This window comes from Solanum stenotomum, chromosome 12 (genome assembly GCF_019186545.1).
Source record: "Solanum stenotomum isolate F172 chromosome 12, ASM1918654v1, whole genome shotgun sequence".
In the NCBI taxonomy this organism is placed as follows: domain Eukaryota; kingdom Viridiplantae; phylum Streptophyta; class Magnoliopsida; order Solanales; family Solanaceae; genus Solanum; species Solanum stenotomum.
Window position 1 is genome coordinate 34,957,806 of NC_064293.1, and position 22,664 is coordinate 34,980,469.

The window sequence follows — 22,664 nt, forward strand, 5'->3', positions numbered from 1 at the left end:
TTTTACATGGGTAAAACCATATTCAACCCATAAAAGTATGGGTAAAATATGGATTAACCAAATGAGTTAAGATTCTAACTTTTATTCACTCAAAATTCATGATATCACCAAAAATATTGTAACTTCTCTTCCTTTTTATCTTCTTCTATAAAACTAATTATTTTTCTCTATAATTGAAAAGGTGAATTCTTTGGCCCTCCAAAAATATATATTTTAAATGTACATTTCTTTTGTTAATTATAATTATATTTTTTTATTTGTTTAATTTTATATTGGATAATAAGCAAATCATGTACTATTGACATTGCTTAAAGTGCATTAAGCATGTTTTAGTTCTAAAATGCAAATATTTATTTATTTTGAAATTAAAAATATGTCTCCTTGTTATTACATAAATTTATTTTATATTGAAAAGTTATAGGATTTTTTTACTTTTATGATACAATAAAACTAGATGAAGCATTTTAAACATTTTTCATCTAAAAAAAAAACTAAAATATTTTCTCCATGTTGAATTCTTAAGTAGAGTACTATTTACTCATGGAAATATGAGTAAAATAAGGGTAAACTAGTATTTTACCCAACTCATTTGTTACCCAATCCATTTTTATCCATATCAAATAAGGGCCGGTTGAATTATTACCCATTTTATGTTGATCCATTTTTAACCCGCTCAATTTAACCCAATCCGCCTATTTGCCACCACTGTCGCAAATGTTTGTATCTCCAAATTCCCTAATTTCAACCATTCTACCATGAAGAATCAGTGAAGGTGTGCTTATAGGAATGTAGATACTTTTTTAGCTACAAATAACAACTACGCTTCAGTTGGAGTGGCAATGTGAATTCTCACTTCTCTTTTAGCTAACATATGTATCTAATTCGATACGATTCTCAGTGTCATACTTGCACATTTTATATTATACACCCAAATAAATCATTTTCTCTTCCCAATTATTAATTTGCTTTAATAATCAATCTCACTATTCAACTTCCCATTATTTGCATTCTCCTCGCCCCTTCTATAATTTCAAGCAATATCTGTTTAGCTCCATGAATATCAATCCACTCTGAGTTTTTTTTTTTTTTTTTTTAAATATTGTAATATATTCATTTTGTTTTCAAATTATATGTTTTATTTATAATTAAAATGATGATATCTTTTAATTTAATTCCTAAAAGAGCAATCTTTTTGGTGATTTTATGAAATACAAATATATATACTGTCACACCCCTTATTTTCCCTCAAAATTAATTTAAGTATGTTTTGAAAGAAAAAGAGTTTTTCCAATTAAAGTGACATTCTGAAAAGGGACTATTTTGTTATTCATAGTCGCCACTTGGAATTGAGTTTTGGTGTTCCAAGTCACCTTATTATTTAAATCCCTAATCAAAAGGAAATTTGTCTCTTTATTTTTATTGGTCTGCGAATTAGAAATTCGGGTAAGGAATTCTGTTGACCAAGGGGAAGGTGTTAGGCACCCCTCGAGTCCCGTGATTCTAACACGATCGCTTTATTGACTACATATATGACTTAAATTAATTTTTGGATATTGTATTATTAGCTTAATAATAAAAGTTATTTACCTCATTATTTGATTTATTTTAAACATATTTATATTATATTAATATATGTTCGTTAATTAAAAAAAATGTATATCACATAAATTTATTTAAACATAATAAATTAAAGTTAATAGGTGGATATTTACAAATCTTGAAATGTCTTGTAATTTCTTTTCTTCTCCTTTTCTTTTTCATGTATTTGTATTTATTTATTTTTTTATTGTGGATAGAAAATATGTAGGTATCTAATTGCTAGGAATTAGAATTTGTGTAGGATTGAGATTTTTTGAGTTTGAGTATTTTAGGATTGTATTTTTTTTTTAGTTAGATTTAAAATAGGAATAAAATTTTTTGTGATTTGGAATTAGTTTTAGCAAGAAATTCTAAATAGATTAGGATTATTTTTAGAAAGATTTTTCCTTCTTAAATTTTACTTTCTTTTTTTTAAAAACTTTTTTTTTTCCTTTTTTACATTTTGGTTATATTAATTTATATTTTTATTAATTTTTTTTTTCATTCTGTCTGTTTGTATTTTTCTTTTTTACGTTTTTTTTTTGTTTCTTTCTACTTTAACCTTTATTTTTATATTTTTTATTCTTTTTGGACATTCTGTTTCTCGTCTTCTTCTTTTCTTTTTTTTTTAATTGTTTATTTTATTTTTTGTTTTAATCATCTTTTTTTTTTTGTTTCCTTTTCTTTATATTTTTTATTATTGTACTTTTTCATTTTTACATTATGTTCCTTTATTTATTTTTTGTTCTTCTTACTTTTTTTGGTTTAAATTTTTTTTGTTTCTGTTATGCTCTATTTTTATTATTAATCTTTCAGTTTGCGTTTGTTCTGTTTTTATTTTTTTTTCTTTTTTTTCTTATGCTTTCTCATTTTTTAAAATTAGTTTTCCTAATTATTCATTATTTATTTTTTACCATAAATTTGTAAATAAATATTCATGTATCCTCTTAATTATATACCTTAATAATTCGAATTAAAGCGATAATCATCTTGACGCTAATTCTAAAGGCAAACTATTTTTTTTATTAAAATAATATATTAAAAAAAAAAAAACTAAAACACATTACGCATAGGTTTTCTAAATCACCAATTAATTAAAATTCAGTTTATATCCTAATCTAACAAGTCTACAAATAATTTCAACAAAATTTTCTTAAGTGAAAACTAAGGTCCAAGAAATATTAATTATTCAAAATTAAATATCACGAAACCAATTTCAATATTAATTGCATCTAAAGAGCATAAAACAATAACTAAAAAAATGTATGATACATCTTTTATTTTTATTTTTATATTATTCTAAAGCAAGAAACGTAAACGGTTACGTTTTTCTAAGCATTCATAAATTCATCACAAACAATAGTAGATAATAATAACATGCGACTCATAAAACTTCATATTATTGGAATCAAATTTCGTACGAGCATTCCAACTACATTATGCGAGAATTTAGAGTTACCTCGCTGCGAAAATTAATACCACAAAAACAACGGCTATGATCTATTGATTTCCAAAGTTAATAGTTAATATTAACTTTAAAGAGCCACGAATCCGAAACCTTGAGCGAAACCTTGAACGCTGACTTAATTTTCAAAATAAAACTCACTTTTTGTTATCTTTTTTTTCTCTCTGTGTTTCTGTGTATATGTCTATTACTTGGAAAGTGATTCCGAACTCCACTGGTCCAATTGTAACAGTTAAGTATATTTCACCATGAGTGTCCCATTTTGCGCCATCAAATGCACGCACACAGACATTGTTAGTACGAATTCTATCCGTGTTGATTTTCAACCTTTGTAGAGTAGAAAGAGGGCATATGTCTACACCTGATCCTTCATCGACCATGACCCTCTTCACATAGTGTTCTTCACATTTCACGGTTAAATGTAACGCCTTATTATCCCCAGATCCTTCCAAAGGCAATTCATCATCAGTGAAAGTGATTCTATTTACCTTAAATATTCGGTTGGCCATCTTTTCCAAGTGACCCACCGTGATACTTTCTGAGATATGTGCCTCATTCAAGATTCTGGTCAAAACTTCACGATGCTCTTTAGAATGTATGAGTAATGACAACAAAGATATCTGAGCGGGTGTTTTCCTTAATTGATCAATAACAGAATAATCTTGATCTTTCATATTTTTCAAGAACTCTTCAGCCTCCTTCTCAGTGACAGGCTTTTTAACCGACAACTGATTTTCTTTGGCTTGTTTGTCTCTTCTTAATTCTTCTGGAGCATAACACCTCCCAGAACGAGTTAATCCTCTTGTTTCGTTTGTTTCTTCAATAATCTCCTTTCCCTTGTGGGTAACAACGACTTTGTTGTAGTTCCATGGAACGGTCTTGGTGCTTGTCATCGGAAGTTGCATTGCAATTTGTATCACAATTGTCTCTTTCACACTTTCTTGATTTTGACCAAATGTTCGAAGCTTACCAGGAATGTATAATTTTGGTCCATTCAACGATACTTCTCTTCTTTTTACAGCTCTAGGGACATACAACACTAGTTTTCTCGAGTTTCCAAAATTTGAACTTGCACCATTCACAATTATCGGTGTCTTTTGTATGGGTTCTAAAACCATACTCGACTCTTCTTTTGAATCCCTGCTTTCCATTTTTGTTCTACATGTTTGCTCACAATCTTCATAAATGTCTACCATCCCCACAACATGCTCCTTATTGTGAGTAGGGAGTGGGTTATTGGTGACATTTGGCGCCTCCTCATTGCGTATCTCAATTACCTTATCCTCAATCAACTTCTCAATGACTCTTTTTAGAGTCCAACAATTCTCTGTGCTATGACCTGGAGTGTTAGCATGATACTCACATAAAACAGTTGGATCAAAGCCTCTTGCATTCGGATTGACAAAATAGGGATTGACAGGTTCAACCAATCTCAATTGTACTAATTTCCGCAACAAACTCATATATGACTCTCCAATTGGGGTAAAGTTTTCTTTCCGACCTTGTTCTCTTGTATAATCCATCCGGGGACGTGGATTATGGGGTGACTGAAAATTTTGTTGTTGGGGGCGAGAACCTTGTGGGGCAGGTGCCCGCCATTGTTGGCTCTGAGGAGGTCGAACATATGCTTGAGTGTTGAGAACTGCATATTGGGATGGGTAATAATGTTGAGGAGAATTAGATTGTTCTTGTTGGACTTGAACATAAGGGTGGTTCATGCCCATTTGAACACCTCTCGATCCAGACGTCATCATGGACCCTTCTTCCTTCTTTTTTTCGATTTACAAAATTACCTGACCTGTTTTATATTGCTTGCGTGGTAGCTCTAATGGCTGTCTGGCTTACAATTTTACCCGATTTTATGTCGTTCTCTACCAGTCCTCCGATCTTAATTGCTTCGGCGAAAGGCTTTCCCATTGCAGCGAGAAGGTAATGAAAGTAGTCAGGTTCTTGTGCCTGGAGAAAAACATCAATCAATTCATAGGCTTTCATCGGCGGTTTGACTCTAGCCGCCTGCTCCCTCCATCTTATGGCATATTCCCTAAGGCTTTCAGACAATTTTTTCTTCATATTAGCTAGGGAATTACGATCCGGAACAATATCGATATTGTAGTGGAATTGTTGGACAAAATCTTGCGCCATGTCATCCCAGACATGCCATCGAGAAATATCTTGATCGATAAACCATTTTGAGGCTACACCCGTTAGACTTTCTCCAAAGTAAGCCATAAGAAGTTCTTTTTTTCCTTCGGCTCCCCTTAGCTGATTACAAAATCTTTTCAAATGAGCCACTGGGTCGCCATGACCATTATACTTATCAAACTTTGGAGTTTTGAACCCTATAGGCAAGTGAACATCTGGAAACATGCATAAGTCCTTGAACGAGACACTTTTGTGTCCTCCCAGCCCTTACATATTCCTTATGTTTTGCTCCAAACTCCTCATTTTTCTTGCAATTTCTTCATGTTCCTTGTCCTTAATGGTTTTTCCAACCTCGACGGGGGAATTGTATTGATGAGTGTGGTGGTAAGAATCAGGAATTTTGAAAGTCAATTTAGGGGCCTGACCTTGGCCGTATTGATCTTTGGGTATATGATCATCATTGGATTTTTGTACTAGTGTTGGTTGAGTAATTGCATTAGTTTGCACAGTTGGCATGAAGAGTGGATTATTCATCATGGATGGATTCAATGGGTGTACCGAGGAAGTTTCAGCAGTATTAGATGTGTTAACGTAGGGTCCAAATCTAGGTGGATAAATCAGGTCACTTGTTGAGACTTGAATGGGGAATGGTATATTGACATTCAGGTATTCCCGAATTGAAGATGAGGGAGCCTGCCCATTCATCCAAGCTTCATACATTTCGGCCATCTGTTGTCTCAACATTTTTACCTCTTCTACAGATACTGACTCTTGTGCAACCATTTGATTTTGGACTTCGTCATTTCCCGACTCTGTTCCGTCTTTGCGTGTCATTTTTGCCTTCCCTTTTGATCTTGTGTTATATTGATGAGATGTCAGCTTTCTTCACAAACCAACCACCTTTAAACTATTTCTCTCTTATATATAAAAACAAATGTGTTAGGATTCAACACTTTGCAATATTAATCACACGTTGTATGTTATGCACCTAAATTATTCCTATTTCTACAATGAGTTTTGGAAGACTTTTATGTTTCATCCCGGCTTTGGACAACTTGCTTATGTCTTTTAGTCCCATACTTTACTCATCTGAATATTTTGATCGAACCTGTTAAAGGTTGCCTACGTATCATGTTGAACATGAATCAGATCATTACGTAGTTCGTGAAGAAAAATTATTAAAAAAAGAAAACACGACATTTATTTATATGAAGACATCATTCAAATCAAAATGTTCTTAAAATAAATGACCAAAACGTCAAAGTACTTAAAGATTGAAACAAACTTCGACAAAAAATGAAAATAAAAGAAATAATAATAATAATAATAATAATAAAAATCCTTCTCCAATATTTCTCGATCATCAATTGCCCCATAGGCTAGAGTAAACCTTGAGCAAAGCTTTTGGCAGATGTGGGGCCAGTGCACGCGCATGTCGACCCAGGCTCTCATTACTCCGATGTAGATAACCATCATAAACATCAATCAAGCTCTCTGTCAGTTGAAGCACTTGTCCTTTGGCCTCCTCCATATTCTCGTGACAATTTTGCAACCATTCTTGAGTAGTACCAATCGTGTAGGTCAAATCCTCTTCATGTGCCTGAAGCTCTTCGATTTGATTATGAAGTTCTTCACGCTCCCCCATCCATTGGTTTCTCTCGATTGCGACTTCTGCTTGATACGATGTGAAACGCTTTGCTATGTCTGTTTCTCGTCCCATCGAAGCTTTTAACTGATTTTGTAGTCTAGCTTGTGTGTGTATTAAGAGGGTTTTTTCTTTTTTATACTCCTCCTCTTGTTGCTCCATAGCGCCTGTGACAATGTCTAAATCCTCATGTAAGGTTCGAATGGTGGATTGATGTTCCTTTTCAGCCATTTTCTGAATTAACCTAACTCTCTCTTCGAATATTGCATCACGTTGAGCCAACTTTTCTCTAGCATTCTTTAGATCATTACTGAGGATATCCAGAGTAGACCTGTAATTTCTTTCCACCTTGAGCCGAGCTTGCTTGATTCTGACTTCAATTTTCTCTTTTCGATCTCTGAGTTATCGCGCTGATCCTTCGGGCATTACTTTGAGGGGGGCTTGATCAAAGAACCAATGGAGGTATGAGGGGTCTACTTCTCCTTCAACACGATCGTCTACCATAGCTTTCGAGCTTAAAGTTCGACTACCACCCCAAATCTTTTGTGCTTCTGATTCTCGATCTCGATCTTTAGACGACACCTCTCATATGAAACTCTGTGTATCCTCGGCCCTAGGTAAGATTTGTCTTTGTCCTAGTTGTCGTAGCACCCGAAGGGGTATGTATGGTTGGAATCCTCGAAGGCCTGTCAGAACAAAGAATGGACGATAGGAAGACATAACAATTACCTCACTCGTAGAGAACCAATGATAGTTCCATGTAATATCAGATGCAGTTAATTTAAGAAGACAATGTCTCCACGCTTTCACACCTTTTGGCAATTTGTCTACTAATTCCTTCATCCTGTCTGGGTGGCTTAAAATATAATTTGTCCATTCAGATTTGAAATCTGTCACAAAACGATGGCGATACAAGTGCTCCAAAAACCACATTTGCAATAAAATGCTGCAACCTTCAAAAAGTCTTCCCCTTCCCTACATTTAGTCAAAGCACAATAAATGTCAGCCGACATCATTGGCAAGATAGTGAATTTCTTTTTCTTCATCATAACAACGACTATTCCCGACAAACGAATATTGATTTTTTTATCCCTCCTTGGAAAAACCATGGTTCCCAAAAAGGCTACCATGAATGCTTCTTGTTTATGCTTTTCCCAAGTAGGAAGGTGTTGCCTATTTTTAAGTTGTTTCCCGTAGTCTGAAAATCCTTCTTTCTTTCCATATCTTTAAGTATAGAAATTCCAAGGAAACCAACCCATTATCGAAACACTCCTTATGAGGATAGATGATGTGCATTTGTTCAAAAAATTTGTTCCCGCTGATGCTTTTTGGGGCTATGAGTGTTTTGCTTCGGAGATCCTTGCCTAACCCTGTGAAACCACCCAACTCCTCCAATGTAGGCGTCAACTCAAAATCGCTAAAGCGAAACACATTGCTTGTAAAATCCCAAAAAGGGATCAAAACCTCGATCAAATCTCTGTCAGGACTAAATCTCATGATATCTATGAGGAAATCAAGATGTTTGAATATCTCAGTTCGCCTAAACTCATGCATATCGTTCCACCAAGCCATGAGTAGTGGTGGGGTTTTATCCGTGATCATGAACTTTGGGGGATCATTGACCATTTCGACTGCTTCATCCCTTGGTCTTTTATCACAACTCATAGATCTCATGATTACCTGGTTAGGAAAAGAAACTCGCGATTTCTCATAGATCTGAAAAATGACTCAGAATGCCTAAAGTAATCATTCTTTCGAAAACGACTTTTGTTGACCTTTCTTAGGGGAAGCCTAGGTTGTTTTCGGAGAGAATGACCGGATAAGGAGATAATTTTGACAAGTGAATCATGAAGAAGAGAAAGAAAAAGTAATAAAAAGAAGGTGGACATGCATTATTTGAAACAAATTTGAAGACATACATATATTTTTTTTTATATATATATATATTTTTTTTTTTTTAAAATTTATTTATTTATTTATTTATTTTTTTGTATATGCATTATTATTATTAATATTATTATTATTTATTTATTTTTATTATTATTTTTCTTTAAAAAAAAACTTGATGTTTTGATAAAGGCGAGAATACAATTGAGGGTTATATATATAATATATATATATATATATATATTTATATTTTCACTTTGTTTATCTTGAATTAGTTGCTGAAAATGGGTAAAAATAGACGTTTTTTTTTAGTCAATTATTTAAAGCCGGTCAACATTTGTTATAGTCTTTCATATGATGCAACAAGTAGCACAAAAATGTACATGATGGTCTCAAGAAAAGGTACCTGTCCTAGACAGACCCGACCCCCATGCCGAGTCTTGCTAAGTTAAATGCACATGATGCAGATAAAACAGAACCTAGTAAGGATATTATGTCTGAAGGTTTCAGTTATACTAAGGTTGAACTTGTGGAGAAAGGTATCTAGACTGGCTGTAAAACGAGCGGACAACTCGAGTTAGTGAGTAGTAACGTACCGGTAGCAGCGCTTTCCGGCTTTGTGCATGGGTGCTCCCTATTCTAAATATGTGTGACTAAAAATCCTTCACCGTGGACCGAAGATCCATTGGCTATCTTGACAAAAGTGGGGTGCGCAGTCGCAATTCCCATAATTGTATTATAGAAGACTTAGAGGGGTGCGCGAGAGAAGACAGTTATAATGCAATTCAAATAATATTAAAATAGTAAAAAGAAAAGTAAACACTTAGCATATTAAGCCAACAAATATAATATCCAAAACATAAATGAAGAAATAAATAAATAAAGCCATACACAAGTCAATATTTACAAGCTCGAATTCTGGTTAGTCCGCAACAGAGTCGCCATCTGTCACGCCCCTTTATTTTCAAAAAATTAATTTAAGTCATATATATAGTCAATAAAGCGACCGTGCTAGAACCATGGGACTCGAGGGGTGCCTAACACCTTCCCCTTGGTCAACAGAATTTCTTACCCGAATTTTTAGTTCGCAGACCAATAAAAATAAAGAGTCAAATTTCCTTTTGATTAGGGGTTTAAATAATAAGGTGACTTGGAACACCAAAACTCAATTCCAAGTGGTGACTCTTGATATACCGTGAGTTTACGGTATTTCTAATACATTTCACTTACAAGTTGTGTGTGTTTAGGGCCTTTTTATATTGGTTTTTATGTATTTTATCATGTTTTGCAGGAAATGTGTTCAGGCGCGGAAGTTTAGAGACAGCTGAAGGAAATGCAGAAAAAGGCATCCATGGAGGTCATCTACGGACCGTAGGTCCATTTACGGTCCATAGGTGATGACCGTAGATCAGCAGGAATGTGTTGAGGACAAATCAGGGAAATCTGACCAAGGGTGGAACCACGGTGCCCATTGACGGTCCGTAGATTGATCCATAGAGTGAGACTGCGAGGGTACCAGTACCTGATTTTTGAAGATGCTAAGTATGGAGCTACGGAAGGGATTGACGGACCGTAGGTCGATCTACGGTCCGTGCTGCTGGTCCGTCGTTTGCTTCAGAGAAGCTGATTGTTGGATGCTGAAATATTTTCTAAGTCCCGAGTGACGGAAGGGACTTACGGACCGTAGATCCATTGACGGTCCGTAGGTCAGTCTCGTGGATCGAAGACGCGTACCTGAACAAAACTTTCCTTAATTTGTTTCCTTTTTTATTTAGGATTTGTTTTCTATAAATAGGACATGTAAACCTCGTTTTTGGGGGTTAGACACTATTATTCTATTTTTGCCTTGTAACTTTGGAGATTAATTTGCAACCCTAGCAATTATTGATTTTCCAAGTTCGTTTTGAAGATTTTGGCTTTGCAATTCAAGTTAATTTTCTGGGTTTACTATTCTCTTGACGTAAGTTCATGATTTCTCTATCTACGATTATGAATTGTGTTCTTGCTAATATGAGTAATTAAATCCACAACTAAGGTTGTGGGAACCATGATCGATTAACAAAGTATGAATAGTAAATAAGCAATTCTTGACTAGTATTTTGCATGCATTGATAATTCTTTCGTTTAGAAGTCTTTTTAACGGTGACCAACGTTAGAACTCGCCTTGTTACTACTTGCCGGACCAAGGAGGTAATTAACAAGAAAAGAATTATCAACATAGATTTAGTGTGATACTATCTAATAGGCTAGTGTCGATTGGTGTGAAGTAATAACTAAGCCAAACATCGATTATGATGTCTAATATGAGGTAAAGATAAGGGTTAGTAAATTATACACACGTAGCCGGACCAGGGTGCGGGATGAAGTTCTCTAGATGCCGGACCAAAGATTTAGAGATATCTAACTTATCACTTTGCATATAATACACTAGAAAATGATTACTATTATTAGGATTACTGCGTTATGAGCTTATGGGGAACACATTCCTAGTTACTTTTCATAATCTGAATATAAATAAATACTTAGTTCAAAGCTATCTTTTTATTATTTTTATTTTATTTTATTTCAATTTAAATCCCCCATTTTTATAACGACTATCGAGTTAAATATTTACTATTGACAATATTCTTCCATATTCTCTGTGGGATCGACCCCGACTCATAGTTGGGTAAATATATTGTATACGATCGTTTATATTTCTTTTCAAGAAGTATATTTGAACGTTATCAACTCTGAATAATAAAATAATCCCTTTTCAAAATATCACTTTAATTGAAGAAACTCTTTTTCTTTCAAAACATACTTAAATTAATTTTGAGGAAAAATAAAGGGGCGTGACATATACCATACATATTTCACTCTCTTGTTTTAAAAAAAGAAGATATATTCATTTGTTGGCAAAAGTGAAACAAAAAAGGAAGAGAATTGTCTGTTTCCAGGAGAGTCCATTTATGGTATCTTTGATTGTGGTGCATGTGTAAGAATTGGGTATTGCATTAGTAAAAGCTAAGGAGAGTTGGGGTTTGTGTATGGTATAAATAGAGAGCGACAAGTATGGCGGACAGTTATTTGGGACCCTCTCCACTTCTTAAGCCCTCTTCTTTATATACCTTTCCTTTCACTTTTTCCCCATTTTCAGGTTCCCCCAGATCTCTTTCTTTCTCCTTTATGGCCTCTAATTGCTCTTCTGCTCGTCACTGTAATTGCTCCTCTACTAGTTCCTCCACTACCCATCAACCTTCTATTCTTGTTTTCTCAGGTACCTATGTTGCGCGTTTTCCGTTTTTTGTTGGCTAGATTGTTGATTTACTTGCTTAATTGATTGGTGGGGTATGTAAATGTTGAATATTGAAAAGTACCCACAAACCAAAAAGCTCATTTTGATTGTTACTGAGATGAGAATTGGGTATTTTGAATGCTAGTGTTTTTGGGTACTAATTCAGAGGAATGAAGCTTTATGCTGTTACTTGCAATATCAGTTTATTTCTCAATTACATTTTGGTTGTCAGTGCCAAATGTGGGTAGAGAACGTAGGCATTGTTTAGAATTGGCATTTTGTTTTGAAGTTTAAAGGAATTGGATTTTGTCCGGTTAATATGCAATTTCAACTAAAATAATTGGATCATTCCCAGTTCAGCATTTATTTCCTGCTTTATTTTTTTGACATAAAATGTTTGTATATCAACATAGGAAGTAGATAAAGTACCAAGAAAGGTCATTTGGTAGGTGTTGGGGATAAGAAAGGAATTCATATTGAATATATGAATGCCATAAAGATATGTATGAAGGAGCTTGTGGCTAGTGCAAGAATTATAGTTGGAGATACAGAGGAGTTTCCCATAATAGTGGGTTTAAACCAGGTATCAGCATTGACACCATACTTGTAATCTTATAGATGAACTAACTAATACAATACAAGATGAGGTCCTATGGCGTATATTATTTGCTGACGATATTGTGCTAATTGACGAAACCAATGAAGGTGTCCACCAAAGGTTTGAACTATGGATAAATACTTTAGAGAGCAAGGGTTTTAGGATAAGTAGAAGTAAGACTAACCATATGCATTAGAAGTTTAGTTGGCATAAGAAGAGTGAGGTTCTTAAAGGAGTGTGTGTCCAATCCTCCAAAAATATTAAACTATTGAAGATCTGACACGTGTGAGGCAATATTTTTGGGAAGTCTGAGCAACATAGTCTAAAATCAGATGTACGAAAATTGTGTTGGAAGACCTACAATCTCTAGGAATACATGTAGACCTAACCAAAAATAGGGTACAATGGAAGAAAAAGATTTATACAAGCGATATGAATTAGTTGGGAATATGTTTTTTTCATGTTAGTACATTTACTCTAGGAGTCTTTTAGTCCTGTCAAAGATTTATATGCCAGTAGAAAATTTAATGAACATAGTACTTTTTATTTTTATTTTGTGTAATGTTGGTATGGAATGAGCTTAAGTGTGGCGACATGGTCAGCAAGGATTCATATAGTGGTGGACCTCAAGTTGGTTGATATTGAAGGTGTAGTTGTATTATACATCAAGACTCTTGATGATTACTTTCTGAGAACTTACTACTGCTACAGGTGGAACTGCATTTAATGGTGTGGTTGAAGAGCTTAAGAATCTAACTACACGTGTAGCTCATGTGCTCCCTGTTTCTGATGACGGAGGAAGTACAGCCGAAATTGTTCGTGTTCTTGGTATGGTTAAAAGTTCCAATCCTTTCTATTCTGTATCTTTCCTTTTTGGCACTCTTTATTTGTGTTCACTAAACTGGTGCATCTGAAAATTAGTGTTAGCAGTATTAATAAGACATGACTTCCCCACGTTGTGCTTGTTCTCCTCTTCTTCCTTACCCTGGCAAGTCTTTGTGAAATAACTCCGATGAGAAGAAAAAAGAAGGCACTAATAATAGCACATGACTTCCCCACGTGAGATATATTTGGGTGTGTGATAGTTTACATTTCATTTTAGTTTGCTGTGGACTGATATCTGAAGAGTTACGGTGACTAAATCTTCGTTGGGAGAAGTGCACAACACTTTTCCAACTATAGCTAGTAATGTTTTAGGCCTTCCCAAGAAAAAAAGAGAAAAATAAAGTTTCTTCAGAAAATAAAGTGATGTATGACTGTTGGTTATCTTGCTGACTACAGTTATGTTAATGAGTTTGTTCCCCTGTTTAGCTTTTGCATCATTCTTTACGCATGTTTTCTGGCAACACGAATGAAAGATAGAAAAGTTGACCGTGAATATTTAGGTGGTCCTGCTGTTGGAGATATACGATCAAGATGTTTGAGATTATCCGACCAAAGCACGTCAGAGGCTCGTGCAGTCCGAATATTGCTTGGTCATCGTTTACCTCTTGATCCACGAAGAGCCAAATCAGAATGGTAGTTAAAACCAGATAGTTTGTGTAACACCTTCCATCAATTCTGTTCATTTTCTCTACAATGCTCTTGGATTCTTCTCCAAAAAGTACTTTGTGGAATTTTTGGCTACAAGTCTTCTTCTTATGCATGCTCAGTGGTAAAATATTATCAACACAGATTAGATGGTTAGATAGAATAATTGCTATGCCATGGTCATGGGTTCCTTGGGCTTATCATGATTTTTCTTATATGATAGCTAAACTCAGGTGGAATATTAACTACAAAATTCTTCAAAGAGGTGAGACAACGGATAGATCTTGAGGAAAGAACAAAAATGTTGGATCTATTTTGGTGCAGATCTGTTTATCTGTGTTTGTGAACTCCTGAACAATAACAATAGCTATAAAATTGAAGGATGTAGAAGAAACCCCAACTGTCAGACAAGGCCGCATATAAATGACCTAGAAGAAATAAAAGATTCATAGTATTAAGAATTAATTCTCAGAAATTTGATAGGAAGAAGATATAAGCTTAGGAAACTACCTAGGTCTTGACTGCTTGGAGTAGTAGCATGCCTACACAAATGTGAATTTTTTTACTAAAATGATGGCATCTTAATGGAAAGACAGAAAGACAGGAAGAAAAAGAAGGAAATAAACAGAAAAAAAAAGAAGAAAAGAAAAACAGTGGTTCCTTTGAGAACCTTTTCATCTTTTAACCGGTTCTACTGAATTCTGTATACCCACTTATACTTGTTAATTGATCATGACAGGTATGAAATTGTGGAGGGCAGCCATAAACTTTGGCAAGATGTCTCAAAACCGTATAGGGAAACTATAAGAGCTTTCTTGGCTTACTTCCAGGATCAGGTTGGTCAATTAGGTACTTCTATATTATTAACTGTTTCGGGTTGTCTTATTGCTTTCTAAGATGCATTATTGCCTTGAAAATTATCTTGCAGAATTTTGTTCTTCTTCCTTAGACGTGGCTGACTTTGTTCTTCATCATTATTATGCTATTTAATTCATCTTTGTCTTTTGTTGATGGATAATCTTTGCATCCAATGCTTATTGCTGCATTAAATAAGTTTATATACATGTAGTATATTTTTCATTAGTTTAGAGGGGGAGTTACATCTTAGGGCACAAGTTGCCAAATTTGGAAAGAATAAGGAGTTCAAGTCCGTATAGAATGGATGACTATACCTAAACTTAGTGGTTTTAAGCAGTGTATTTTAACCCATAGCCCAAACTATCATGCTGTAATTCTGTCATATAAAAGAAGTTCTGATTCTTGTTATAATTTTATTATCGAGAATAGGTTCCCAATAGCTTCATTGCACCTAATAACACCTACTACTGTCCTAATCTGGATGTCTTTATTATTAGTAGGGTTATATTGACCTCCAGTTTAGATTGCCCCCTTCCAATTAATGATTTTATGATAGGGGACTGGGTTGATCCTAATTGAATCAAACTTCTGCTTATGGCATTTAATGGCCAATGAATCAACCAAACACTTATCAATGGCGGTTAGTTTGCAGCTTGAGTGTATAAATATTCACCTCTTGAGCACTTATACTAAACGGTCAAATCATTAATATTCCTTCAAATTCTATATGTAACCTTATCCAAAAATCAATGTTTCTTTCTATCGTTGTGCCAGCATTCCATGGTGTTGAAATCAGATAATATGGTCGAAACTTTTGAAGCTATTTGCTGGTTGTTGTTGTCAATTGTTGTACATAATGATGAAACTTCCACTGGAAGTAAAAGATACTTTATAATTGCTCATTAATTGGGTCTTTTTTTCCCTCTTGAATGGTCGTCTTTAGAAGTTGTTGGCTTTGCTATTGAACCAGCTGTTGTCTCTTTCTGTTTTCAGATTCTCCGGCGTTCAGATGAGCGTTTCTGTTTCAGCAATGGAAGGTATCTTACTAATTGTCTGTATAGCTTAATATTATCCTTTAGTCATTGTTCTGGGTGGTTTATTTTTATCAGCACTTGTAATAGTGACTGAAGTTGGTAACAAGACCTTATTACACTTGCAGTATAGGGAACTTTTTCTTCGCTGGAGCACGCATATTCTTCCAGTCTCTAGATGCAGCAATCTTTTTGTTTTCACGGGTTTCAGAAATTCCAGCAGAAAGTTTTGTTCTTCCCGTGATATCTACAAATGAAAGGCTTACCCTGGGATGTGAGTTATCGGTATGATCTCTATGTTAATAAAAACAATTATCTAACCTCTCCTTTCTATACCTTGACTCTTTAATTATTCTGTTCGGTACCTTCATCATCAGCGCCTTCTTTTATTTTGAGCTTGTATTTTGGTCATCCTTATTTGATATAGACTAGACATAAATAAAGAGTCACAAGGAATCCAGTTCCTCTTAGCATCTAATGCAAATGAGTATGACTGCATGCTTTTGAGCTTCAGTAAGTCGCTTAAATGCATTGATGTCTTTCTTGTGCCAGGAATATCTTGATCACTTTGTGAGGAAAGTATCACACTTCTCAAAAAAATAAATTAATGGATGTAATCTGGTGAAGGGAAAAATATAATTAGACAAGTGTGGCTGAAGATATGGAAAATGAGCGTTTTTGCAAAGATGCAATCATAAGTCCATAAAACTAGGAAAAGATATAACCAAAATGAGGAATGCCCTGTTTATGTTTTCTTATTCAAGTCTATTTTCTAATTGTGTTATGCCTACCTGATAAGGAATTCTCTTTTTTCAGGCTATTCATAATATCAGTTTTCTATTTCCAATTGGTCATATGTGCCTGAAAAGTCACTTGGATGCCTGTTTTGTGCTTGTTAACAGTAGGGAATTAAGGAACCTATGCCATCTTCTTTGAGATTCTTTTGATCAATTACATGGCTTCTTATAATCCATAATCTTGGGAAGTTTCTATAATTTGCCTTTAAAGTCATCTTAAACAATGACTGTCAAACACTAGTGCTAAATACTAAGAACCATGGCTTGAAAGTTGTTATCAATGAGTAACTTGCAATATAAATTGGATACTGTTTTCATCGGCAAGAATAGCACCTTTCCCAGACCCCACTTGGGGGATTTCACTAGGTATGTTGTTCTTGTAAGAGTAGTACCTTGTAGTTATCTCAGACGTGATGAAGTTGAATTTCTATAGGAATTCAGGATGATGATCCTTCTAACAAACAAGGCTCTGAACAGTAACTGACAAATTTAAAATCTGTTTCCTGTGCTCAAAGTGGTAAACACTGTTTGTTAAGCCATTCAAAATCTCCTTTATTTGTCGATTAGATACAAAAGTTAAAATAATTTAGTTAATGGATAATGGCTTGCAACTACAATTAAAACTTTTCTTTGTTGCATGTAACCAATGTGTAGGATGGAACTGTCATACGCGGACAAAATGAAATATCTCATCCAACCCATGGATCCATGCAACCTATAGACAAGGTATCAAAGCAGTCTGTAATCTTGATGTGTAATGCTTTTTGTTTCTTTTATTATATTTTTCCCTTAAAATTTTCTGGAAACAGATACTACTTGCAAGGTTAATTGTTGTAATTTTATATTCCTAACATAAACTATAATCATGATAAATACAGTCTTCTTAAAAAGGAGCTGCTGTGATCCCTGCTGAAATGTGATATTTTTACCATACCTTGTTATCGTATTTTGTTCTCAGATCAGAAACCCTTAATTTATTTGGATAATCTATCTGGGATATACTTTCGATTCATTTGATAGGTTCAATAACGAACATGGATAAGAATAATTTACTTTCCATTTGCATGTTGTGGATAATTTCAAAGCTTAAGTATGACATGGGCTTTTTAAGGAGACTTGTTTACTTGGGTTAACATACTCTTGAATGATTAAGCCTCATATTTGTGAGACTGCTAAATAACTTGTATAATACCATCTTGTTCTATAGGAGAAAGAGATTGGTAAATGAGATGCTTATGTTATAGAGTATTTTGGATATGCTTTGTACATATGGGCACTTGGGCGTTCTGTATAAAAGGGCCTTGGTATAATAGTTCAGGATGTTAAATTTGATCTAACCGAGTGATTTCAAAGGGTTAAGTTGATGGATTGGCACTTTGGATCGGAGAGATTACTGAGTACCCTGCATATATGTACTAGAGACTGGTGGAGTGATGGTAAATTTCACGAAATAGTCCAAATCATGGTCATGGCCCTTACCTTTGCTAGATATTTCACTTTTACACGTCTGTTGAATAGTCTGATCTGTGCAACAACACAGTATAGAAAGTCAGGAGATGCAATATAAATCTAGAGTACTTGCTTTCAATTTTTGCTAGTGTGCAGTAGGTTGGTCTTGCTCAACTTAACCAGTTCACTTTTTGAACCTTGTCGGACAGGATGCCTCTTCAGCCCCAGCACTTCCTTCTAGAATAAAACGGATATTCTACATGTCCAGTGAAGGAAGCAACTTATTGCATGAGGTAAATAGGCTTGTTGTTCTTATCAATGAATAGAAAGATGAGACTTGAACTCTGCATGCCTGTATAATAACATGTTTTTTAAAAGATAAGCACTTTCTGATAGGTCGTTAAAGCTAAACCCTCACTTCAAAATGTTGTTGCCAGACGAGGTAGAAGAAATATATTTATCAATCAGTTGTCTCCAATGATTGTCCTTCATCTAAATTTGGATGTTACAAAGAATATCTGCCATATGAGTTTTGGATTGTGAAAGTTCATTCCACATTCCTACTTGTCAAAACTTAAAAGCTTTATGCAACCAAAGAAAGTGTTGACAAGATTGTCTCTAAGGGTCCCTTGTCATCAAAAAAAAAAAGATTGTCTCTAAGGGATTACATGTTAATTTTATGCATATTTTCTCCTATAATAAAAGTAGCTAATCTTGCACCTGTGAGATGGTTAAAGCTGCTGAGCCTCAGGGCATTGGTCTAGTGGTTAAAGCGCAACGCATGATGTGGGGGTTGTATGTACTTCACAAGTTTGAACTCTATCACTAATCACATGCATAAGTTTGGTAATTTAAGTGGAGAAGGGTGGCGCATTACCCACCGAGCTTTGAACTGTGCAACTAACTCTCAGGGATTTTTTGGTTATAAAAAAGGTTGTTGAATCCCTTTTACCGTTTTTGAATTTGCTTCTTGTATTGGGAACAAGAATTACTACTGGCGTTCCTAATATCACTGTAAAAGGAAATGTTTTGTATTAGAAAAGGTCAAAATTGAATGCAATAAAACTATGAAGTTCTTAAAGATTAATTGTAATTACAATTTGATCCACCATAGAATACAATAACTAAGGTAAAAACATTGATCAATATTTCATGTTGGATTTTGATGCTTTAAAAATAGTATAAATAGATTAATGAAAAGCTCATTTTAGCTCTATAGTTGATGTTCTGACTGCTGATATTTCCTGGTTCTTTGCCTTTTGTACAGGTCTTCCCCACTGTAAATCCCACTGTCTTGGAACAGTTGAGAAGTGTTGACTGTATCGTATTTGGCATGGGATCCCTCTTTACTTCCATCTGCCCTTCTCTGGTAGAGTAGCATGCAACTTAAGTTCTTCCACATTAGTTCACAGACATGAAATGCTTTGGGTGGTGCTGGGTGCATTATTACAACTCAGGATTTGTTGTTTCTCATTTGATTTCGATATTTATACTGTTCATCCCCCATTGTTAAAGCATGTGCAAGTATCTAGTTTTGTCGAGTCGATCCTGCTTGTGAGACAAACTAAAACAAGTAGGTTGAAGATATACCTAATATTGACAAACTAATTTGTTTTCTTTTAATTGAGTTCATCTTCTCAAGCATGGCATTGTCATCACTCATCACTATTATGTTATCATTCTTCTTCTCATTTTTTTTTTGAAAAGAACGAAAATAAGTACTCAGTGATTTTGCTGCTCCATTTGAAGGTTTTACTTGGAGTGGGGGAAACCATCTCTTCACAGTCTTGTCCCAAGGTAATTTAGGCGATGCAAATAATAACTGTATTGCTGCTTTCTCAGACAAACTGTGTTGTCTGTGCAAATGATTTCCTCGTCTCATTGATGTTTTTCTCATGTCAATGTTATTAATTTCTTCTTCTCCTTCCCCAACAATTCTTCTTCTTAATCCCAGGTACTTCTGTTGAATGGTTCTCATGATCGAGAAACTAGTGGCCTTAGTGCTTCTTGCTTTGTGACTGCCATTACCGATGCCTTAAATCGAACTTATGGAGATCCTCATAATTGTCTTAAAAATCCTGTAAGTACCTAAGCATTTATGCGTTTCTTCTCAAATTGACTAATTGTTATGTATTTTCATTTGTCCACTGTGTGTTGTTATGGATTTTCATTTAATTGGGGTTTTCACTCTCAGTCCTTATGTGTAGAACATGCATCTTGTCAGTTGAATATTTTTCTAATCATTGCCTAGATGTAACTTAAGGAAAGTGATGAGAAATTATGGACTACTCAATATGTTCCCGATTGTGGTTGTAGGATCCTGAATCCGACCCAAAAATTACTGAATAAAGCACACCCTAGTGGCCTAGTTAACAGTCTCAATGTGTGGATGGATCCTTTGATAGCAATGCCAATTGTTCATTCTCAAGCACTTCCACATCAGCAATTTTCCAACTTATTTTGGCATTGGAACTTGGAACTCCTAGTTTGACATCATAGGTCGTGATACTCTGCTAGCTTTGTCAATTGTTCATTACTAAACTATAGCTCATGACAGATGCTTCAGTTAAATTTCATGGGAGCTCATATGATTTGCCATCCCATTTCTCTGATTACATGATCCATACATTGAACCTCATGGAATTATGAGTTCCTTCCCCAAGAGATCAGTACTCATGCTGTAGCATTTATTATATGTGGTTTGCGTTGGTATTTTGGTTCCAATCTTCTATAGCATCGTGTTCATTCCATCTCATATTGGGCATCCTGGATAGGCTGGCATAAGTATGAGAGTGAGAGTCAAAATTTTATTTTACTTAAATAGAAGTGTGTCTGAAAGTGGGGAGGAAGTTAACTTGATGAAGAATTTGAACTCTCTTCATACATAAGTGTTTTCCTACTGCATCTCATAAGTTAATTTTCGAGTCCTATGGTTCTGTAGAGTCGATGAAAAATGCTACTCCCTTTATCCCAATTGAATAGAAAGAGAGATATAACAAAGAGGAAAAGTGGCTCAAGATGCCCCTCACATTACATAGTAGGCTGTAAAGTTCTTCTTGAGAGTATAAATTATTTCATGGACAAACAATGAAAAGTGGGTATCCATTATATTTTGCAATTTGATCAAAATCATTTGGCTCTCATCACTGTAATTTTAATTTGTTTTTAGTTCATTGAGCAACTAGCTGAATGTAACACACAACAGTAGATTTCACATACTTGCACAAACATAACCTTGAATCTCGCCATGAAAATTAAATTTTTTGTTTCTTATGAAGTTATGATGGAATTTTTCTTTTCAGCCAAACAAATATGTCAACACCCTTCTGGTGCCGAAAAACGGCCAAATACCTGTGGATATAGAAAGCTTGGCTTCTCAAGGAATTTTCAATGTGGTATGTTCCTGTTTCATGGTTATTAGAAATGCTTCTTGGTAAATCAATAATGTACTTGATCAGTTTCTATTGGTCATGAGATTTCTCGTTTTAATTTAAAAAACCTAGTGCTCATTTGAAATTCGCGAAGTCGGTCTCATAAATGTCGCTAGATCCACTACATGTGATTGCTTTGCTGGTGATCCTCTTCAATTAAGTTGACAACTGGAGTTCTTGTAGGTCACGGTGGATTCCTTCCATGATTCAAAAGTGGGTGTGCTTTTTGATCCCAAGTCACTGATTCAAGCACTTTCCAATCTGTTGACGGATGAACGAGCCTGAATGCCACTGTGCTCGTTAAACCTTAATTTATCAGAAAATTCAGAGCTTGTGGCACAGTAGTGTTCTGAAGTTTCTCCCTTTTGCACAACTTGCAACGGTATGAAGTTCGCTAATAGGGAGTGCAGTAATCTTGTTTTGTTCATACATCTATCGATTTTCATAATATTTTTTGTGCTGCTATTGCAGGGTCTGAAGAGAAATAGGCTGTTTGTGCGAACTTGTAGATCGATAAACAATTCAAAGACCTCTGCATTGATTTCAACTCCATGAAGTCCGAAGGATGAGGGTAAGGCTTCCATAGTTTCACGTTGGCATTGGCTTAGATCTTATTCAGCTCTTACTGGGAAAGAATATCATTGTTCACAATTGAGCTGAAACACATCTGATGTTTCGTATTTGGACAGAGGTACAGATCAATGAAATTTTTGCCAACCACAGTTTGTTTGTTTGGAATTGAAGCGTAATTGCTGTTGTACATAATGGAATTTTCTTTACATCAAGGGCCTTATTTTATAGGAAAATTAAATGTTCTCTCTTTAGAGCAGGGTGTTGAATATTTTCCGTTCCCGTTAAGGGACAAACTGCTGTGATGTCTTTCCTCCTATTTTTTTTTGTTTATTCCGCCAAAAGAGAAGCTTTTGTGATTTGCAAACAGGACAACATAGTGATCAAGTACTCGATCTACTGCTGT

General features: G+C 34.9%; 3 protein-coding genes and 1 pseudogene across 3 annotated transcripts; 1 reads left to right on the forward strand and 3 right to left on the reverse strand.

The window, feature by feature from the left end:
- Positions 1-3,033: 3,033 nt before the first annotated feature.
- Positions 3,034-4,794, reverse strand: LOC125847381 (uncharacterized). The gene is made up of 2 exons (XM_049527013.1): positions 3,235-4,794; positions 3,034-3,078 (listed from the first exon to the last, which is right to left on the reverse strand). Exons 1-2 carry the CDS (start codon positions 4,792-4,794, stop codon positions 3,034-3,036), a joined length of 1,605 nt encoding a protein of 534 aa, XP_049382970.1.
- A 52-nt stretch (positions 4,795-4,846) lies between these two features.
- Positions 4,847-6,019, reverse strand: LOC125847382 (uncharacterized). The gene is made up of 2 exons (XM_049527014.1): positions 5,482-6,019; positions 4,847-5,382 (listed from the first exon to the last, which is right to left on the reverse strand). The coding sequence occupies exons 1-2, from the start codon at positions 6,017-6,019 to the stop codon at positions 4,847-4,849; spliced, it is 1,074 nt and encodes a 357-aa protein (XP_049382971.1).
- A 1,934-nt stretch (positions 6,020-7,953) lies between these two features.
- Positions 7,954-9,403, reverse strand: LOC125847383 (uncharacterized; annotated as a pseudogene).
- A 2,219-nt stretch (positions 9,404-11,622) lies between these two features.
- On the forward strand, positions 11,623-22,597 carry LOC125848196 (uncharacterized protein YNL011C). The gene is made up of 14 exons (XM_049528018.1): positions 11,623-11,976; positions 13,304-13,420; positions 13,978-14,110; positions 14,862-14,958; positions 15,974-16,017; positions 16,140-16,296; positions 17,463-17,534; positions 18,467-18,550; positions 19,525-19,626; positions 20,007-20,054; positions 20,212-20,337; positions 21,560-21,652; positions 21,872-22,070; positions 22,160-22,597. The coding sequence occupies exons 1-13, from the start codon at positions 11,772-11,774 to the stop codon at positions 21,971-21,973; spliced, it is 1,380 nt and encodes a 459-aa protein (XP_049383975.1). The 5' UTR covers positions 11,623-11,771; the 3' UTR covers positions 21,974-22,070; positions 22,160-22,597.
- Positions 22,598-22,664: the final 67 nt, after the last annotated feature.